This window comes from Acanthopagrus latus, chromosome 9 (genome assembly GCF_904848185.1).
Source record: "Acanthopagrus latus isolate v.2019 chromosome 9, fAcaLat1.1, whole genome shotgun sequence".
NCBI lineage: Eukaryota > Metazoa > Chordata > Actinopteri > Spariformes > Sparidae > Acanthopagrus > Acanthopagrus latus.
Genome location: NC_051047.1, coordinates 9,016,545 through 9,031,746, shown reverse-complemented (window position 1 = coordinate 9,031,746; position 15,202 = coordinate 9,016,545). Strand labels below are relative to the sequence as shown.

Below are 15,202 nucleotides of genomic sequence, written 5' to 3'. Positions count from 1 at the left end.
AGCACACTGTCAAGGACTCCCTCTGCAGCTATTGAGAGCAGGGTGGAGGAGGGGGACGGAGAGGGGGGGGGCGTTGTTTTAAATTATGGCATTTCATTCAGAATGCATTGTATTTACAGCGTCCCATTTTTATTTGTGGCTCCTATTATCCGCCGAAACAGTTGTGCATGAAATGTTATTTGTGACAGGGGTGACCCGCGAGTGTTTTTCCACACAGTATTTCATAGTCAGGGGGCGGTGGCGGCGGCGGTGGTGGGGGGGCTAACTGTACCTTTACCGTACGGTAAGCACAAGAGGCTGTCACAGCTGCTGTTGGCAGCCTTGCTAGTGGAGAAATATCACCTGGAAACAGAGTACTCCATTCCACCGGCCCCCATCACTCCAACGCCTGTCGCTGTAATTAAGTTGAAGTCAATGATTCTGGAGCGATGGTGAGAAATAAACATGCAAACACATGCCAGCATTTGCAGCCAGGAACAGAGAAGGGGGGGGGCGCAATAACATTAGAAGCACGGAAACCACAGATCTAGATCGTGTTCGGCTGGAATTTACATTTGAGTTTCATTAAGCCACTTTTGATTGTATTGATTGAATTAGTCACTTATTAGCTTCCCGCTCCTTTCTTTGAAAACGCCTGTATTTATGCGTCGCTCCTGGTGGAAATGTTATCTGACAAGGGGTGCTGTACGGTAGTTGGAGTCTGTCGAACAAAACACGCTGTTTGCTTTTCCCAGAGCATGACAGGTTGTTTCCCCTGCAACAAAGCCATCAAATATTCCGTGTGATCCAACATTGTGTTGGAGGGGAGGCCTGCTGAGTGGGAAGCCGGAGTTTGTTAAAGCAATGATTTATGATTAATGCCAACACTAAATAAGGGACAAAGTGCCTACAGTACAAATCAATTACAAAGCTACAACAGTAGACCTTTCCCCGAGGTCTACTAACGTCTCTAGTTGTTATGGTGATTTTATTGGAGGTGGGTGATGCAAGCATATAATGCATGCAATACATCTATATCAACCTGAGCTGGAGCCAACTGTAATGCTTTTGATCTTTGATTAGTTACTTTATTGAGATAAAATGGGACTTTCATGTTGTGCCACTGTATAAGGAGAGTGCGTTTTTACATCTCCACCCAGACGCCCACCTCAAAATGCAGACAGGACTGCAGCGAACAAAACAAATTACCACAGGAGTGGCTTCTTAAAAGTAGGCAATTCATTATTTTTATGAAGTCAAATTATAAACAAATTTTAATCCATTAGGCAACCATCCATTCTAATTAATCAACAGGAGTGAACTCCATCTGAAAGAGGAGAAAGGTTGTTTACTCTCTCCACGGACCAGCGGTGCATATTTCACCATCTTCCCCTCTCAGAGAGGAAAAAAAGGGTTCTTCAAATTACAAACCTAAACTGTGAATCCTAACACTCGACTTTTGGCGCAGAGATGTTTCCAGGGCATTTGCAGATGCTTGAAATAATCTCCAATGTTTTTGCTCAATCTGCTCTGAGGATGGGTGAAATAAATACTTTAAACTAATTAATGTAAGACCAGCTGTTCCCAGCACTTGGCTGGCGTTGGTGAATATTGATGGGAGGGAGAGGCAGGGCTGTTCAGCTCCACTCGCTGTTTGTACAAGACTCAGCCTGCCACATAAACAGATATGAATACTGGATGAGAGCAGAGAGGTGCTGTGCACAACACAGCCAGGGTTCCACATTACAAATAAAACTTTTTTTCCCCCCTTTCATTAAATTAACAATTAAACAGCTGATGGTGCAGACTTCCTGCCGAGACCTTTTTAGACTGGATGCCTTTAATAAACTCGCTCTCTGCAAGATGGTAGCACTTACAAATTGCCGGCTTCATAAAAGCTCGCCGGACAAAAAACACGTGTCAGATCTGATGGGGCAACAAACGGCAGTGTCTGACATACTGTTTTAGTTTGACCAGGCTGTATCTGTGTCTGCCGGTCTGCCTCCTGCTTTCCCTCCCTCCCCTCCTCTGCTCCTCTTCCCTCCTCTGAGGCCTGGTGGAGAGGCTGGACAGCAGATGGCAGGGCCCTACCCCTCCGCCAGTGATGAATGGAGGATGATGTCATCTTAGGTTTGACAGGCACCCGTGCGTGCATACACAAAGGAAGCCCGAGCCTCTGGGGTCGAACTGCGTGCCTGCTCCTGATTTTGGAGTCCACATGACATCTCTTAAATGGGGAAGCTGGATTTATGTCCTGGTTGATATTGTTTAACCCCACACTCAGGCCTTGAGACTAAACAATACAAAGGAATCTCCAAGGGACCAGTCAGTCAGTCCACTAAATTTCTGCGAGGAGGGGAGGGAGCAAAGCCAGGATTGGCTACTGGAGATCAATACGGACCAGGTCATCGCTGCCGGTCAATTCAAGTCAGGATCGATACGTGTCAGCATCGCCAAAAAACTGCTCACATATTCTACCACTTAGTGTGCTTTGCAAGTTTCACAAATAAGGTTCTTCAGATGACTAATCCATCTCCAACGTTGTTTTCTTTGCAGAGGACAACTCGATGTGCACCCCGACAGCAAGAGATAGCTACGAGAGGTTGTCATTTGCCGGACAGGCTCTGCCCCCTGGCTTCCCCTCACCATTCCTCTTCCCAGACGGCCTGTCGTCAATAGAGACTCTCCTCACCAACATACAGGTAATGTCCGCCGACCGAACACACAGTTGACTGATTTGGCACATCTTGCATCTGGTGTACTTACCCACTCTGGTAGCTCCTCGTATACCTGCTAGAACTCAGCATGCCAGTCTCTGAGTATTCCTACAATAGATGAACCATCAGTAGGTGGAGGCCTTCTCTCTTACCAGCTTCTCCTCTTTGGAATGTTTTTTGATTTTTGAAATACGTTGACGTTGTAGAGAAATTTAAGATAATAGACAATGTGTCTGATAGGGTGTGTTTGTTTTTAATACCCCCTGACGGCCACCAAAGTTCTAAATTCTTTCCAATGTGACAATTTTGAGAACATATTGTTGATATACTTAAGATCAAGACTGTGTTCTCGAGAAAAACAGCAGCTTTGGACTTTTTTCAAACAGTTTTCAACGTATTTACGCCCAGTAGTGATACATTCTCGCTTTAGGTGAAGGCTTTGAGTTCAGGTTGAACAATCAGGCAGGCAGATAATATGACTTACATATTGAGACCTCCCAACAGACAGGTTTTCTCCATTATGGAAAGTCTTCCATTGATCTACTCTGGCATTCTTTTCCAAACATTACCCAAGTAGGGCATGACAGTTTGTTCTTGACCTTGGAGACAGTGCTTAGACCGTATCTCAAAGTAAGGTCTGCTAACTGCTGTAGCTCTTTTCCGAATTGTTAAACCGTTCCTGCCCTTGACAGTTGAACAAAGCTATCCGCTGTGAAAGACCTTCATCGCAGAGATACTTTTGAAATCTCCAGATAAAGCTAGCAGGATGAGTTTTTGTCTGAACTTAACCTAGTAGTAATAGTTCCCTCAACTAGCCGCACCGTCCACAGGACAGTAAAATACACTATTAAAGAAAACTAAGGTGTTTTTCTTGATTACTTTTTTCAGGCGAATCTGAAATTTCGCTGTTAAAAATCATTTTCATGATGCGTACCGTACCGAAGCGCATTATTAGTCAATAAATTTGGCTGTCGTCCACATCGAGTTAACATTAGCATTTGGACTACAGAGAGACCAATCTGTAAATCTGCATACCTTAACAATACCCATCTACTCAGAGTGCCATTTAGGCTTCAGCTCAAACACCCTCAGTCAGAAAGATGAATGTATTTGCCTTGTGTCTGAGTGTAATGATGTGTGCACACTGCTGCCCTTCTCATTGCACTTGTACCGTTGGCATCAGAGTCCTGCCTCTCCTTTGGCTCCGCGTGGTAATTAGAAAGCCACGAGTAAAACCCGTCGCGAGCTCCCAACACTCCACTAAGTCATCTTTGATAATGATCTTCGCCTTGAATATTTATATACAAATCAACAAAATGAAACCAAGCAGAAAATTAAGATAAAGCAACTTAGAATAAATTGGGGTCAGAAGAATCAACAATTAGTAAGATATAGCCCAGTGCATTTGATATAATTGCGTGTGGACGGGGGAATAATTGTGAGGAAAATGACTGCGTCGCTGCCGTGCGGCTTTTCACGTGAGAGCGCAGTGTCTTTGGGTCCGAGGCCGTTAGGGGTGTGTTTGGCACGGCAGTAATGTAACCGATACGTGACGAGATGCTTGTCATTCATATTATCCGTTTCTTCTGATTGAGGTGCTGGAAATTGTGCCACAGAGACTAATTCTACGTGTTTGTACCAATCCAGTTACAGTCATCTGCTGTGTGTGTAAATGGGAAGGTGTCAGTGAAGTATAGAACGAAACTGTATAGAGCTAAGATGCTCACCCTGCCCATAAAGCTTTCTAGCATCTACTCAATAGACCAGGAGGTGAGGCTCCAACTTAACCCTTCCTGTCCTCCCCTAACTAGCTGTGGTTACATGGACAGTAATTCTTATGTCTAACTGTGCACATGGCCGCAAATTGAATTGATCTAATACATTTAATCCCAATATAATTATTTCATAATATAACAGAAGGAGAAGAAGAACAAAACTTTTTTTTTTGTTCTTTTACGCCACCTGTTAACACAATTTTCAAGATGGACCCACATCGTGTCCCAGGAACAATATTTGTGTTTCTGGTTCGGTTGATTCCAGCTTCATTATTCTTTTCAAAGGCTTTCGACAATCTGTCAATCTTGATAAACCCCAAACAAAAAAAGTTGTGTCAGCCTCAGACCAGTTCTGTTTCTGTCCCTCCCAAGAGCACCGTCGCCTAATGTTCCACACATGTGACATCTGCTTGTCTGCTAAAGCTTTTACATGGTTATAAGGGGCAGATTTTTTTTTTTATTAATGAACGGATTATCAAAGGTTTACGCCGCCTCTCTCCTTCTTATTGAAAATCCATTGATATCGGGGCAGATCGGATCAGTTTCATCCAATTAAGGTGGATGCATGAGGCTTTTTTATTCTGATTGGCCCATTATTACAATTACCGGTGGGATATTGTGGTCCTGTCTCTATTAAACCAGCTCTCTGGTTCACTTCAGATGTCTCTGAAGTGTAATGTCTATCTTTACTTGTATTTCACAACTTTGACCAAAAGGGGTCAGACGTGCCCAGCACTCTCACATCATCGTTCATTATATTAAAAGGAACGATTATTCCAAAAACTCCTGAGCGCTAAATCCACGTCCATGTTTCCAGATCTTGCGGGAGCTGTGGAGCTGCTAAGAGATAAAGACATCTTCACAGATAAAAGGCCCCGCAAAGGTGGTAATACGCCTGAAAGGAATCATGTCGCAGCAGTCAGCTTTTGGCCCTGTGTTCTGCTTCGCTACTGTGGGCAGCTGCACAAAGAGCTGCCGTGACACACTTTCAGTGTGGTTTGCTGTCACTTCATCTTGAAGCTCTTAAATAGCCCACATCACTCTCTCTTTCCCCGCTCCCCGCTCTCCCCTTCTTCTGTACATCTCTGTGTGTGTATGTACTCATGTGTGTGTGTGTGTGTGTGCGCGCGCAGGGCCTGCTCAAAGTGGCGATTGACAACGCGCGGGCTCAGGAGAAGCAGGTGCAGCTGGAGAAGACAGAGCTGAAGATGGAGCTGTTCAGAGAGAGGGAGCTCAGGGAGACTCTGGAGAAGCAGCTCGCCATGGAGCAGAAGAACAGAGGTACTGCCTGACGACTGCCTGGCACTGAATCCTCCCATCAGCCCCGTGTGTGTGTGTGTGTTCAGGCATGCAGAAATGTGTGTGTTTTTGCAGAATTCACGGGCAGACGATGCCTGATAGCTCCTGAATGTTGGTACACACTTCCGCATGTATGCTTGATGCCTCTTACTGCCTCCGTGGCATAAGCTGCTTCCTTGCTTACACATGCAGTGATCGGCTCAGCGCTGGTTTTTACTGCTCTCAGTCAGTAAACGTAATTGGTAATACACATTAGCTTAGCGAAATTCACTCTCGCGCTCATGTTAAATGCAGCAGCTTCATACGCTAACTGTGTCGTTTATGTTTAATGAGAGAAATTCATGAAAAATATCCCAATAAATTTTTCAATTTGCTTTAATTCCCTCCAGCAGTTTGTGAAGTCACAGCCAATATTTTCTTTTATTAAGGGAGATCTTCATATATTTTAAAATATTAAATTTTAATTGATTTCCTCGTTTTCTTACATTACAGTGCGTTATTTTTTAAAAGATGGGGCGATTATCTCAATCATCACATTTCAGTCTAAAGTATGGTGATGCTAATTGTCACTGTGGTCCTCCCCCGCCCCAGCAATCATTCAGAAGCGTCTGAAGAAGGAGAAGAAGGCCAAGAGGAAACTCCAAGAGGCTCTGGAGTACGAATCCAAGAGGAGAGAGCAGGTGGAGCAGACTCTGAAGCAGCCCTCGCCCTCTGACAGCATGCGCTCGCTCAACGGTCAGACGCTCCACAGTGACACACGGTTACTGTACATTTCACATCTAACAGGTTCAGACATTTAGTGTGGATTTCTAATGGGACAAATGTGGGGAAAATGTCAATGTCTGATAGGGAGCTGCAACTATTAGTCGGTTAGTCTATTAGTCAATCAAAAGAAAATGAGTTACAAGCTATTCTGTCAAAACAATTGATCGTTTCAGGTGTTTTATTTTGAGGAAACACTTCACACTAGTTCCAGCTTCTTAAATGTGAGGATTTGCTGCTTTTCCTTAATATTTCTGACGGTAAATGAAGGGTCTTTGAGCTTTGGACTGTTGCTCCGACAAAAGAAGCAGTGTGAAGACGTCACTCTGGGCTCTGGAAATTGCTATGAGCTTTTTTTCCACGCTTTTTTAAAAAACATTTTCAAGACTAAACGATTATTTGATTAATCATCAGATTAATTGATAATGAAAATAATGATTAGTCGCAGCCATGGTCAGATAGGATTTTTCAGGAAATTAAAGTTACCTGAGCCAAATGTCTTGAAGGCACAGATGAGTCTTTCCCTAGAAACATGATTATTCCATAAGAATACTAATAATGTAACTCACATCGCAGCTGGTGTCTCACCGTGATCTTCTAATATATAGCTTTAAAAAATTCCTCAAGATACTGTATCTTCTATAAAGTGCAACTTCTCAGCTGTTAAAATGTACGATTGCATTTCATTCTCATATAAATTTTTCCAACCTGTCCAGCTAATGATACATTTTGATAAAGATTAAAATAAATGCTCATTACATTCCCTGAGAGCCTGAGGTCACATCTTCACCTTCGCCTTGTTTTGTCCAAAAACAGTCCAAAACCCCCAAAATGTCCAGTTAACAATGATAGAAAACAGAGCAGCAGGAACAAGAGAGTGAGAGAGAGTTGTCATGTTCATTTTGAAAAAATGACCAAATGTTTGCGCAGTACATGAAGCCCATCCCATCCCGAGTTAGATCATGTTATCCATGTTTACAGGGCACCTCGCTGATGGGCTGGAGGTGTAAAGTTACTAACCACTGATAGCGCTGAACTCAAACACAGTCCTTGTTCATTTCTTTTATCTGGCCGGAGCCGCTGCCTTGCAGAGTTTAGGTGTCGCATACAAAACACGCTGCGCTCATAAAATATGATTAACTGTCAGAGTTTAAACCAGTCAGAAAGTGTCATTTTATTATGTCAGTGAGTAATGCAGATTTATTTATTTTTTTCATACGTGAAATCTGTCAGATCAAATGTGCATGTGGAGTGATTGATCATGAGATGGCTGGTGGAGTCTGCCACTTTCAGTACACAGCGCGGAGTTATAAGACGGGTTCCAAAATGACTGTTAATATTTAACATGAATACAATTTCAGCGTTGACACTGTGGTGCAATTTACCACCCACACATCTTTTTTTTAAGCAAACGTTTGAGTGCAAGGTCACTTTTAACAGATAATTATTCCAAAGTGTTAAATCACGAATTTAAGTATCTTTTTACCCACCCCTGATAAAAACCACACAGAGAAGCAAACAAAACTGCAACTAGAGGTTATAATCATTACAAATTAATGAGGCTGGACTATATGGCCTTAAACTAATATTGCAATATTTGTGTGCTATATCAGGATAGACTGTAAACATATCTAAATATTCTGAAATCTCCTCATGCACTTTATAAATACTAGAGCTGAGCAACAAAATCAAATACCAGGATATTTTGGCCAGTCCCTACATATTGAAACAATATTGTCAGGATGATTATTGGTTCTTCCACAAAATATTAAAACAATCAGATTAATCGTAAATAATCATCAGTAATGTGGATATAATGATGAGTGGGTCAAGGCACAGAACAGTCTGGTAAGTTCAGAAAAGACTTATGCCATATCGGTCTAAGACGACATATAGCCTCAGATCATAATAACGATCAGTTATATGCCCAGTTGATTATCTTCAGATTATTAACACAGTAAAATATTTGATCGTTTTAGTTTACAAAATGTCAAAAAGACGTTGTGAAAACTGCTCATTAAAATTTCTCAGAGCCCAAAGTGACGTCTCCAGATTGCTTCGTTTGTCCGACCAACAGTCCCAGAGACGCTTTATTTTTACTGCCGTAACTGACAAAGAAAAGCAGACACATCTCTACCTTCCTTCACCTTTTACAAAGCTGGAACCAGATGACATGTGACATGTTTGTGGAAAAAAAAAAAGATAGGTGAATTGTTTTTGTTGCTGTTTTGTTTTTGTTTTTTTATCAACACATCGATTAATCGTTGCAGCTCTAAAGCACAGTTCATCCAGCGCACACAGCCGCTTCCATGCAGGGGCAGATACGGCTCGAAGGCTTAGCCCTCTTGTTTTGAATGAACGATGCTGTGAAGCTGGCATGGTGATAGGTGGATGTCAGAGATGTTTAACGGCGGTGATCCCTCTCTTCTCCCAGACTCTCTGACCCCTGAGATGGAGAGTGACCGCAGCAGTGGAAGAACAGATGCTGAAAGGACAATACAAGGTACAGGGGCTCAGATGAGACAATAAATCTCTCTCTCTTTCTCTGGCTCTCACTCTTGCTCTCTTTCTCCCTCTGCCCCCCCATCTACCCCCACCCTGCTTCCTCTCTCTCTCTCTCTCTCTCTCTCACACACACACACACACACACACACACACACACACACACACCGCTTCAGTTTATGAACATTAGTGTTTCTGTGCCTGCTGTTCGGGCATACAGCTCACCATCTGGGCCACAGCACTAGGTCAAGATCATTGGTTTTCTGCAGAAATAATATTGTTCTTTTACCTGACTTTCAGTGGCTGCGATGCTTTTAGGGAACGGATCTTTGTCGCGACAAAAAACGCAGCACAATGCGGCAGATAGCGAAAGTGAAACAACGGAGCCGGGGACGGGATGAAAGGAGCGGTTTTGTTTACAGCTCAAGAAGCATTAATGAGTCATAAAACCACAAAAAAGCAGCGGAATCCCCCCTTTGATAGTAATAAACGGGGCAAATCAATCCATTTTATGAATAAGCCTTGTACATTTTTAATGGTTTGTTTGTTTGTTAGCCTTGGGGGTGCAGTATGTGTTTGGGGAAGGGCGCTCCAGCGATAACCTCTGTAGACTGTCTGCTATCTGTGTTTACCCAGATACAAGACACCTTGCAGAGGTTGAATATCCTCATTATTACTCGAAACGTCTTTCCTCTAATACGCCTCAGCTGCGTCTGCTCAGAACCGCCCTTATCAGTGGGAGAGGTCCCAATTTATCCGGAGAGAGAGAGAGAGAGAGAGAGAGAGAGAGAGGGAGAAAAAAAAAAACCGCTCCATGTAATTTGATGTGGAAAAAGTGGAAAATATTCATCTTTGTATGCTAGAATAAGTTGGCTCCCTTTTTTTAACTCTTTAATGTTTGATTAGTCTACTTGAACTGATATTTTGTGAAAGGGCAAAAAGAGAGAAAATGTACTGAGAGAAATGATGACTCCTCCTTAATTAAATGTCATTCAGTCACTGCGGGGATCTGAAACGGTTTGATGTCCAAAAAAAGGAAATCCATATGTCATCATTTAAACACAAAGATAACTTCCAGATACAGCGCAATTATAGCCCTCTATTTCATACCAAATTAGTATATTTAGCCACTTTAATTTCTTTACACCCGTGTGAAGAGCTCAGCCTTTTTTGTAGTCTAATCGTATCAAATTAAATGTGTTAAAGCTCTGCACTTACAGTGACAGCAGCCATTGTCCCGACTAAATGTATAGTCTAGTGTTAAATGAAAACGACTTTTTTTTTCTTTTTTGCGTGTCTTTTTTCTTTTTCTTTTTCTTTTTTTTTTAAACTAATCCCTGTTAGAATCAGTGTGATGCGTGCAATTTCTCTCGATCGCTCCGATCATTGCCTCAAAGAGTGGTGTGAAGGAGGGAGCCTGAATAACAGGCTGCATTTTGTGTTTTTTTGTTCAATTAGAGAAGCATTTGTCTGCCACCCATGTCTCCTCTGCTCTACTCCGCGAGCCTCGCTGTATAATTAACCTCGAATGGCAAAAAATGATGTTGATAAATTACACAAGCAGAAGGGGGAAAAAAACAAGCCTATCACTCGCATGAAAGCCGAGAGAAATGTGTGGGTACATTCTCAACTCCAAAGTGAGGGAAGCCAATGGAGGAGGAGAGAGGGAAGGAGAGAGAGAGAGAGAGAGAGAGAGAGAGAGAGGGGGAGAGAGGGGAGAGAAAAAAAAATAATGAGGGCATAATTTTAGAGAACTAATTATTTCTATTTGTCTTTTGTCACACTTCTCTAATTCTGCGATATTAACACAGTCTGTGTTTATTAATTGCTTTTACAGTGTTTTGAATCGGGTCCAAGAGGGAACGCGGCTCTTTTCACAGGCAGGCGAGCTACTGGGACTAGTACCTCGCCAGTACTGCCTGGCAACGGTGCACGCGCGAATATCTTCCCCCAGTATCTCCTCTGGTTCCCTGCCGCTTCCCACTCGATGTGTTCGGCAAGTTTACACGACCCTGTGCGCAGAGATAAAGTTCTTTGTTGCAAGATTAAACATCAAAACAGTTAAAGTGAAATTAAAATTAAATGAATGAATGTCACTGAAGCAAAAAAGACTGTAATTAATGGATCCCTTAATTGTCTTCATAAAATATTTGCATGGGCATAATTTGCATAATTTACATGTATTAATTAATCTTTCAAAGGAATTTTATGCTGAGAGAAGCCAAAAATTCCCTTTGTTTTATTTAGCATCTAATGAAATATTTATTCTCTTTAATGAACTTTTCATCTTGATTTGAATATAAAAATACTAAAGTTTTAACATATTTTAATGAGCTGCTCGTTCATAGAACAATGTGTCAGGGCGTCACAGATTGTCCCAGTCATGTATGTAAAGCAGATGTTTCAACGTTTGCTCCAATATTTGAATGGCGTCGTTTTCCCCATCAGACTTTCAGTCCTTCGCGATGATCCAATCTACTGCAAAAAAAAAAAAACACGCTTCCATGTCTTACCCTCCTCTCGACGGTGTATGATATGTCATCATCCGTCACACAACCAAATTGGCTTCGTTTTCATTAACGCCCCTATAAACTGCTCTGACTATGAAGCTGGACGGGCAGGCAGGTAGACAGACTGTGAAGTGAGCATGTGATGTTTCATCTGCCCGTGTGTGTGTGTGTGTGTGCATCAACTTGTGCGTCCCGCCTCACACTCCTGGCGCTCTCCGGCCCCGGCCCCCCTCCCCGGCTGTCTGCGCTGCGTAGCGCTGCATTCATGCTGTAATGACTTTTACACAGAACTCGCTGGTTGTTGCTTGAATAGAGGCAGCCAGAGTGCAATGCCTTTGAGACCTACGGCAGTGCCGGGTAATTAGCCTGTGTGTTTGTACGCCACCCAGCCCTCTCCCCCCCACCCCACCCCCCCAACACACACATACTGTAAACACACACACACACACACACAACAAGCCTTTGTTGTCTCCACTCTCCATGCATTGAAATACATAAAACACAGGCTAGTAGGGAGAGCAGTAATTGATAGAATATTGATAGTTTAATGAGTGCAGATTTTGAATTCAGCTAAATAAGGACGAAGGTTTTTAATTATAGAAAAATACAACCTGATGCTTAAAGTCCCAGCAGAGGTAAATACACCTTCTAGACATTGTAACTATGTCTCTGTGCACAAGGAGTCAACTGTGTCTCTGATGTCCTGCGCCGCTTGTGTCATGTCCGACAACTTGCGCTGCTAAACGTCTTTGTGCGCGTTCCTCTTTAACACTGAATTATTTAGATGGCCTGCCATAGAGAGGTGTGCTTTCTTAAAGGCATTACTGTAGCATTCTCCCCGGCAGAGAGGAATCGCGAAGGTAATAAACGTCAAACATGCTCCTGAGCTGTGCCTAACAGATGCTTTTACCAGCTCAGCGTCGGAGCAGCACTGCTCGCTCAGGCGAGCGCCTCAGACAAGAGCGTTTCGCTGGAAATGGACAAAGCTCGTTAGGTTGGAGGTGTCTGGAGATAAGGCGGCGGAGGGATGTCTGCCGTTTTCAATAAACACTATTTCCGTGCAGGGAAATGTCACTTTAGAGAGCACAACACCATGAGTGCAGTATTATGTTCGAACAAGCGTATCAGTAGAGATGTCTTAAACACATGTGGCATACAGTTCTCATGCCCGGAGTGTGTTATCATAGCTGCTTTTACAGTGTTGCTCATAAAATATGCATGTGACTGTGCAATTATATTGATATGTACTGACTGGTGTACCGCATGATCTTAAATACACAGCTAAAAGTATTTTGGTTAGTCCTTATTTTCTTTCTACCTGACACCATCGGGATTCTCCAATAAATGATAAATATCCGTTGCATGTGATGAAGTAAATGATTTTTAATCACATTTGTCATGGTTGCTAACCTGCTCTCACCCTTAAATCGGTTTCTGAATCCATAGTAACACTGCTGAAATTGGAAGACTAGAGGGCAACATTTTGAAGTTAGCGTTTCATCAACAATCACATCCTGAATAGTGCATTTGCGTCAGCAGGATGTTAGCTGTTGGCTAATTCTCGGCTCCTGTGTGTCCTCTGTTGCAGATGGAAGACTGTTCCTGAAAACCACCGTGATGTACTGATAAGGCCGCGAGGAGCTGGAGGAAATAAAAAATAAAGAAATTCTGAAAAAAAGAAGAAGAAAAAAAAGAGAGAAAGAAAAAAAAGAAAAACCCATGAAGATTCTCAAGAGCCCTTATCCAGGCTGATTTAGTAGAGGAACGAGGTCAAGCTGCTTGTAGGAGTTCAGTGGAAATGCTGTGGTCACCCCCAAATGCTGGAGGAGATTGTGTCTGAATGTAGAGTAAGAAGAGGCCGACATTAAATAGTTTGATGAGGCAGGTTTTGACGTAGCGAGTTGGCCAGCGTGAAGGATAAACACATATATTGAGCACAGTAAAAATGTACCCGTGGTACACTGTTGGTAATAACTCATAAATTCTCAGCACTGAAGATTTTTATACTGTATCTCAGCCAGCGAGAAAGCTTCGAAAAACGAAATCCGACTGAAGTTTTGTTTTGTATTTCAAATTGAATTTTAAGACACTTAAAAGAAAAGAGAAAAAAAAACGTGGAAGATGAACCCTGTGGAGAGAGAGGAGGAAAAAAAAGCAAATCGATCCATGTGTTCATCGAAAAAGAGAAGACCGATGTTTGATTCTCATGTTTTCTAAATTAGATGACAATACAATCAAGTTTCCTTTTTACCATTGTTGTATATACAAGATCTGATGATAATGATAGGAAAAACTCACTCTATCGAGCCCGAGTGGATTGATAAGGTATGTGTATATAACGTTAAGAGGTATTGTGTATGCAGTAGAGCTATTAGGCAAACAATACCACCATTTATATAAACCTACAGTTTTTGTTTTTGTTCTATTTCTGAGCCATCATTCTTTCCTATAGCTGCCATTTTTTTGGTGAGAAAGCATGCAGGCATGTAAATGTTTGTCCTGGAATTATGATATTTAATAAAATCCTATATTGTGCTGAACAAATACTAGGGTTGACTCACTCAAGCCCAGATGATTTTGAAAACATAATTATCAAACATTTCACTTTCAAAAATGAAGACTTTTGCTGTCAATAGTACTGTAATCTTTGTAACAGAGGTAATATTTCTTGGAATTTACTGTACATTTTTTGTCATGAGACACACTCGAAGTCAGCACCTCTCAATGCTTTTTTTAAGAAAAAAAAAAGGATCCAGACTAGTAACGATCAGCTCGAAAAACAACTTTTTTGAAAAACCTGAATGCCATTTAACTGCATTTGCTCAAATCCCTGTTGAACCCACGCAAAAACACACTTTTCTTTTATTTTCGAGTGTTTCATGATATCCTGAAAGAAAAAGAAAAAAAAGAGAAAAAAAAGCCCATAATAACTTATGATTTTCCTTGTTTCCTTTCCCCGAAGACTTTTGAATTTCGGTGCTGAGAAACACCTGTGTATATTCTCTAGACATACGCTGATGTCAGTCCTTTAACTGCAAAACAGTTTAGACCTTATGTGTTACAATCAGAAGGCGGAAGAGGAGGAAGAGGAGAAGTGTCCCATGTTCACAATGTGTTTGTTCTTTATGTTCTCAATGGAGTGTCTAGGTCTGTTGTCACTGATAACTTATATAGCTTCTCGAATCATCTCTTCATTGTACTTCAAGTTCAAAATAAAGTTAACATGTTGATGATAAAACCCTGTGAGTTGTCTGTTCCAACACACACGTCCTGTGTTGCACGTCTGATTGGTCCGACTCTGTGTCCGCTTGATACAGGAGAAGGTTTTCCAACATGTCAGCATGTCACCAGTTCACGATGATCCCATACAAATATAAGCAAGTGTATGAGCTTATTGTTATGAATCATGGTTTTGCCATTTTTGAGAACTCCTCAACTCATGTTGAGGTATTATTAATGACATACAAACACTTTATCACTAGTAAATGATAAGTTTATAGTTAAATAAACTTTGATTAATAGCTATTTGATGTTCATCGATCAATGAGATGCTTAATAAACCAGTCATTAAGACTTTATAATACATTGTAAATGGATTGAAAACACTGTAGTTCATCTATATACATTATTTGGATGGCTGTTTCAGTTGATTTTTAAA

The 15,202-nt window shown here is 41.8% G+C and overlaps 1 protein-coding gene across 6 annotated transcripts in view; it reads left to right on the top strand.

Annotated features, from left to right (window-relative positions):
* Window positions 1-14,782, top strand: part of dachd (dachshund d) — a 127,436-nt gene extending 112,654 nt beyond the window's left edge. For 4 of the 6 annotated variants that reach the window (XM_037110195.1, XM_037110194.1, XM_037110193.1 and 1 more), the window contains 5 exons: window positions 2,536-2,681; window positions 5,605-5,752; window positions 6,362-6,556; window positions 8,967-9,035; window positions 13,133-14,782. In XM_037110195.1, coding sequence (XP_036966090.1) covers window positions 2,536-2,681; window positions 5,605-5,752; window positions 6,362-6,556; window positions 8,967-9,035; window positions 13,133-13,170 — 596 coding nt within the window. In that variant the 3' untranslated portion in view covers window positions 13,171-14,782. The remainder of the gene's footprint in view (window positions 1-2,535; window positions 2,682-5,604; window positions 5,753-6,361; window positions 6,557-8,966; window positions 9,036-13,132) is intronic. The other 2 variants (XM_037110197.1, XM_037110196.1) reach the window with 1 other exon arrangement.
* Window positions 14,783-15,202: the final 420 nt, after the last annotated feature.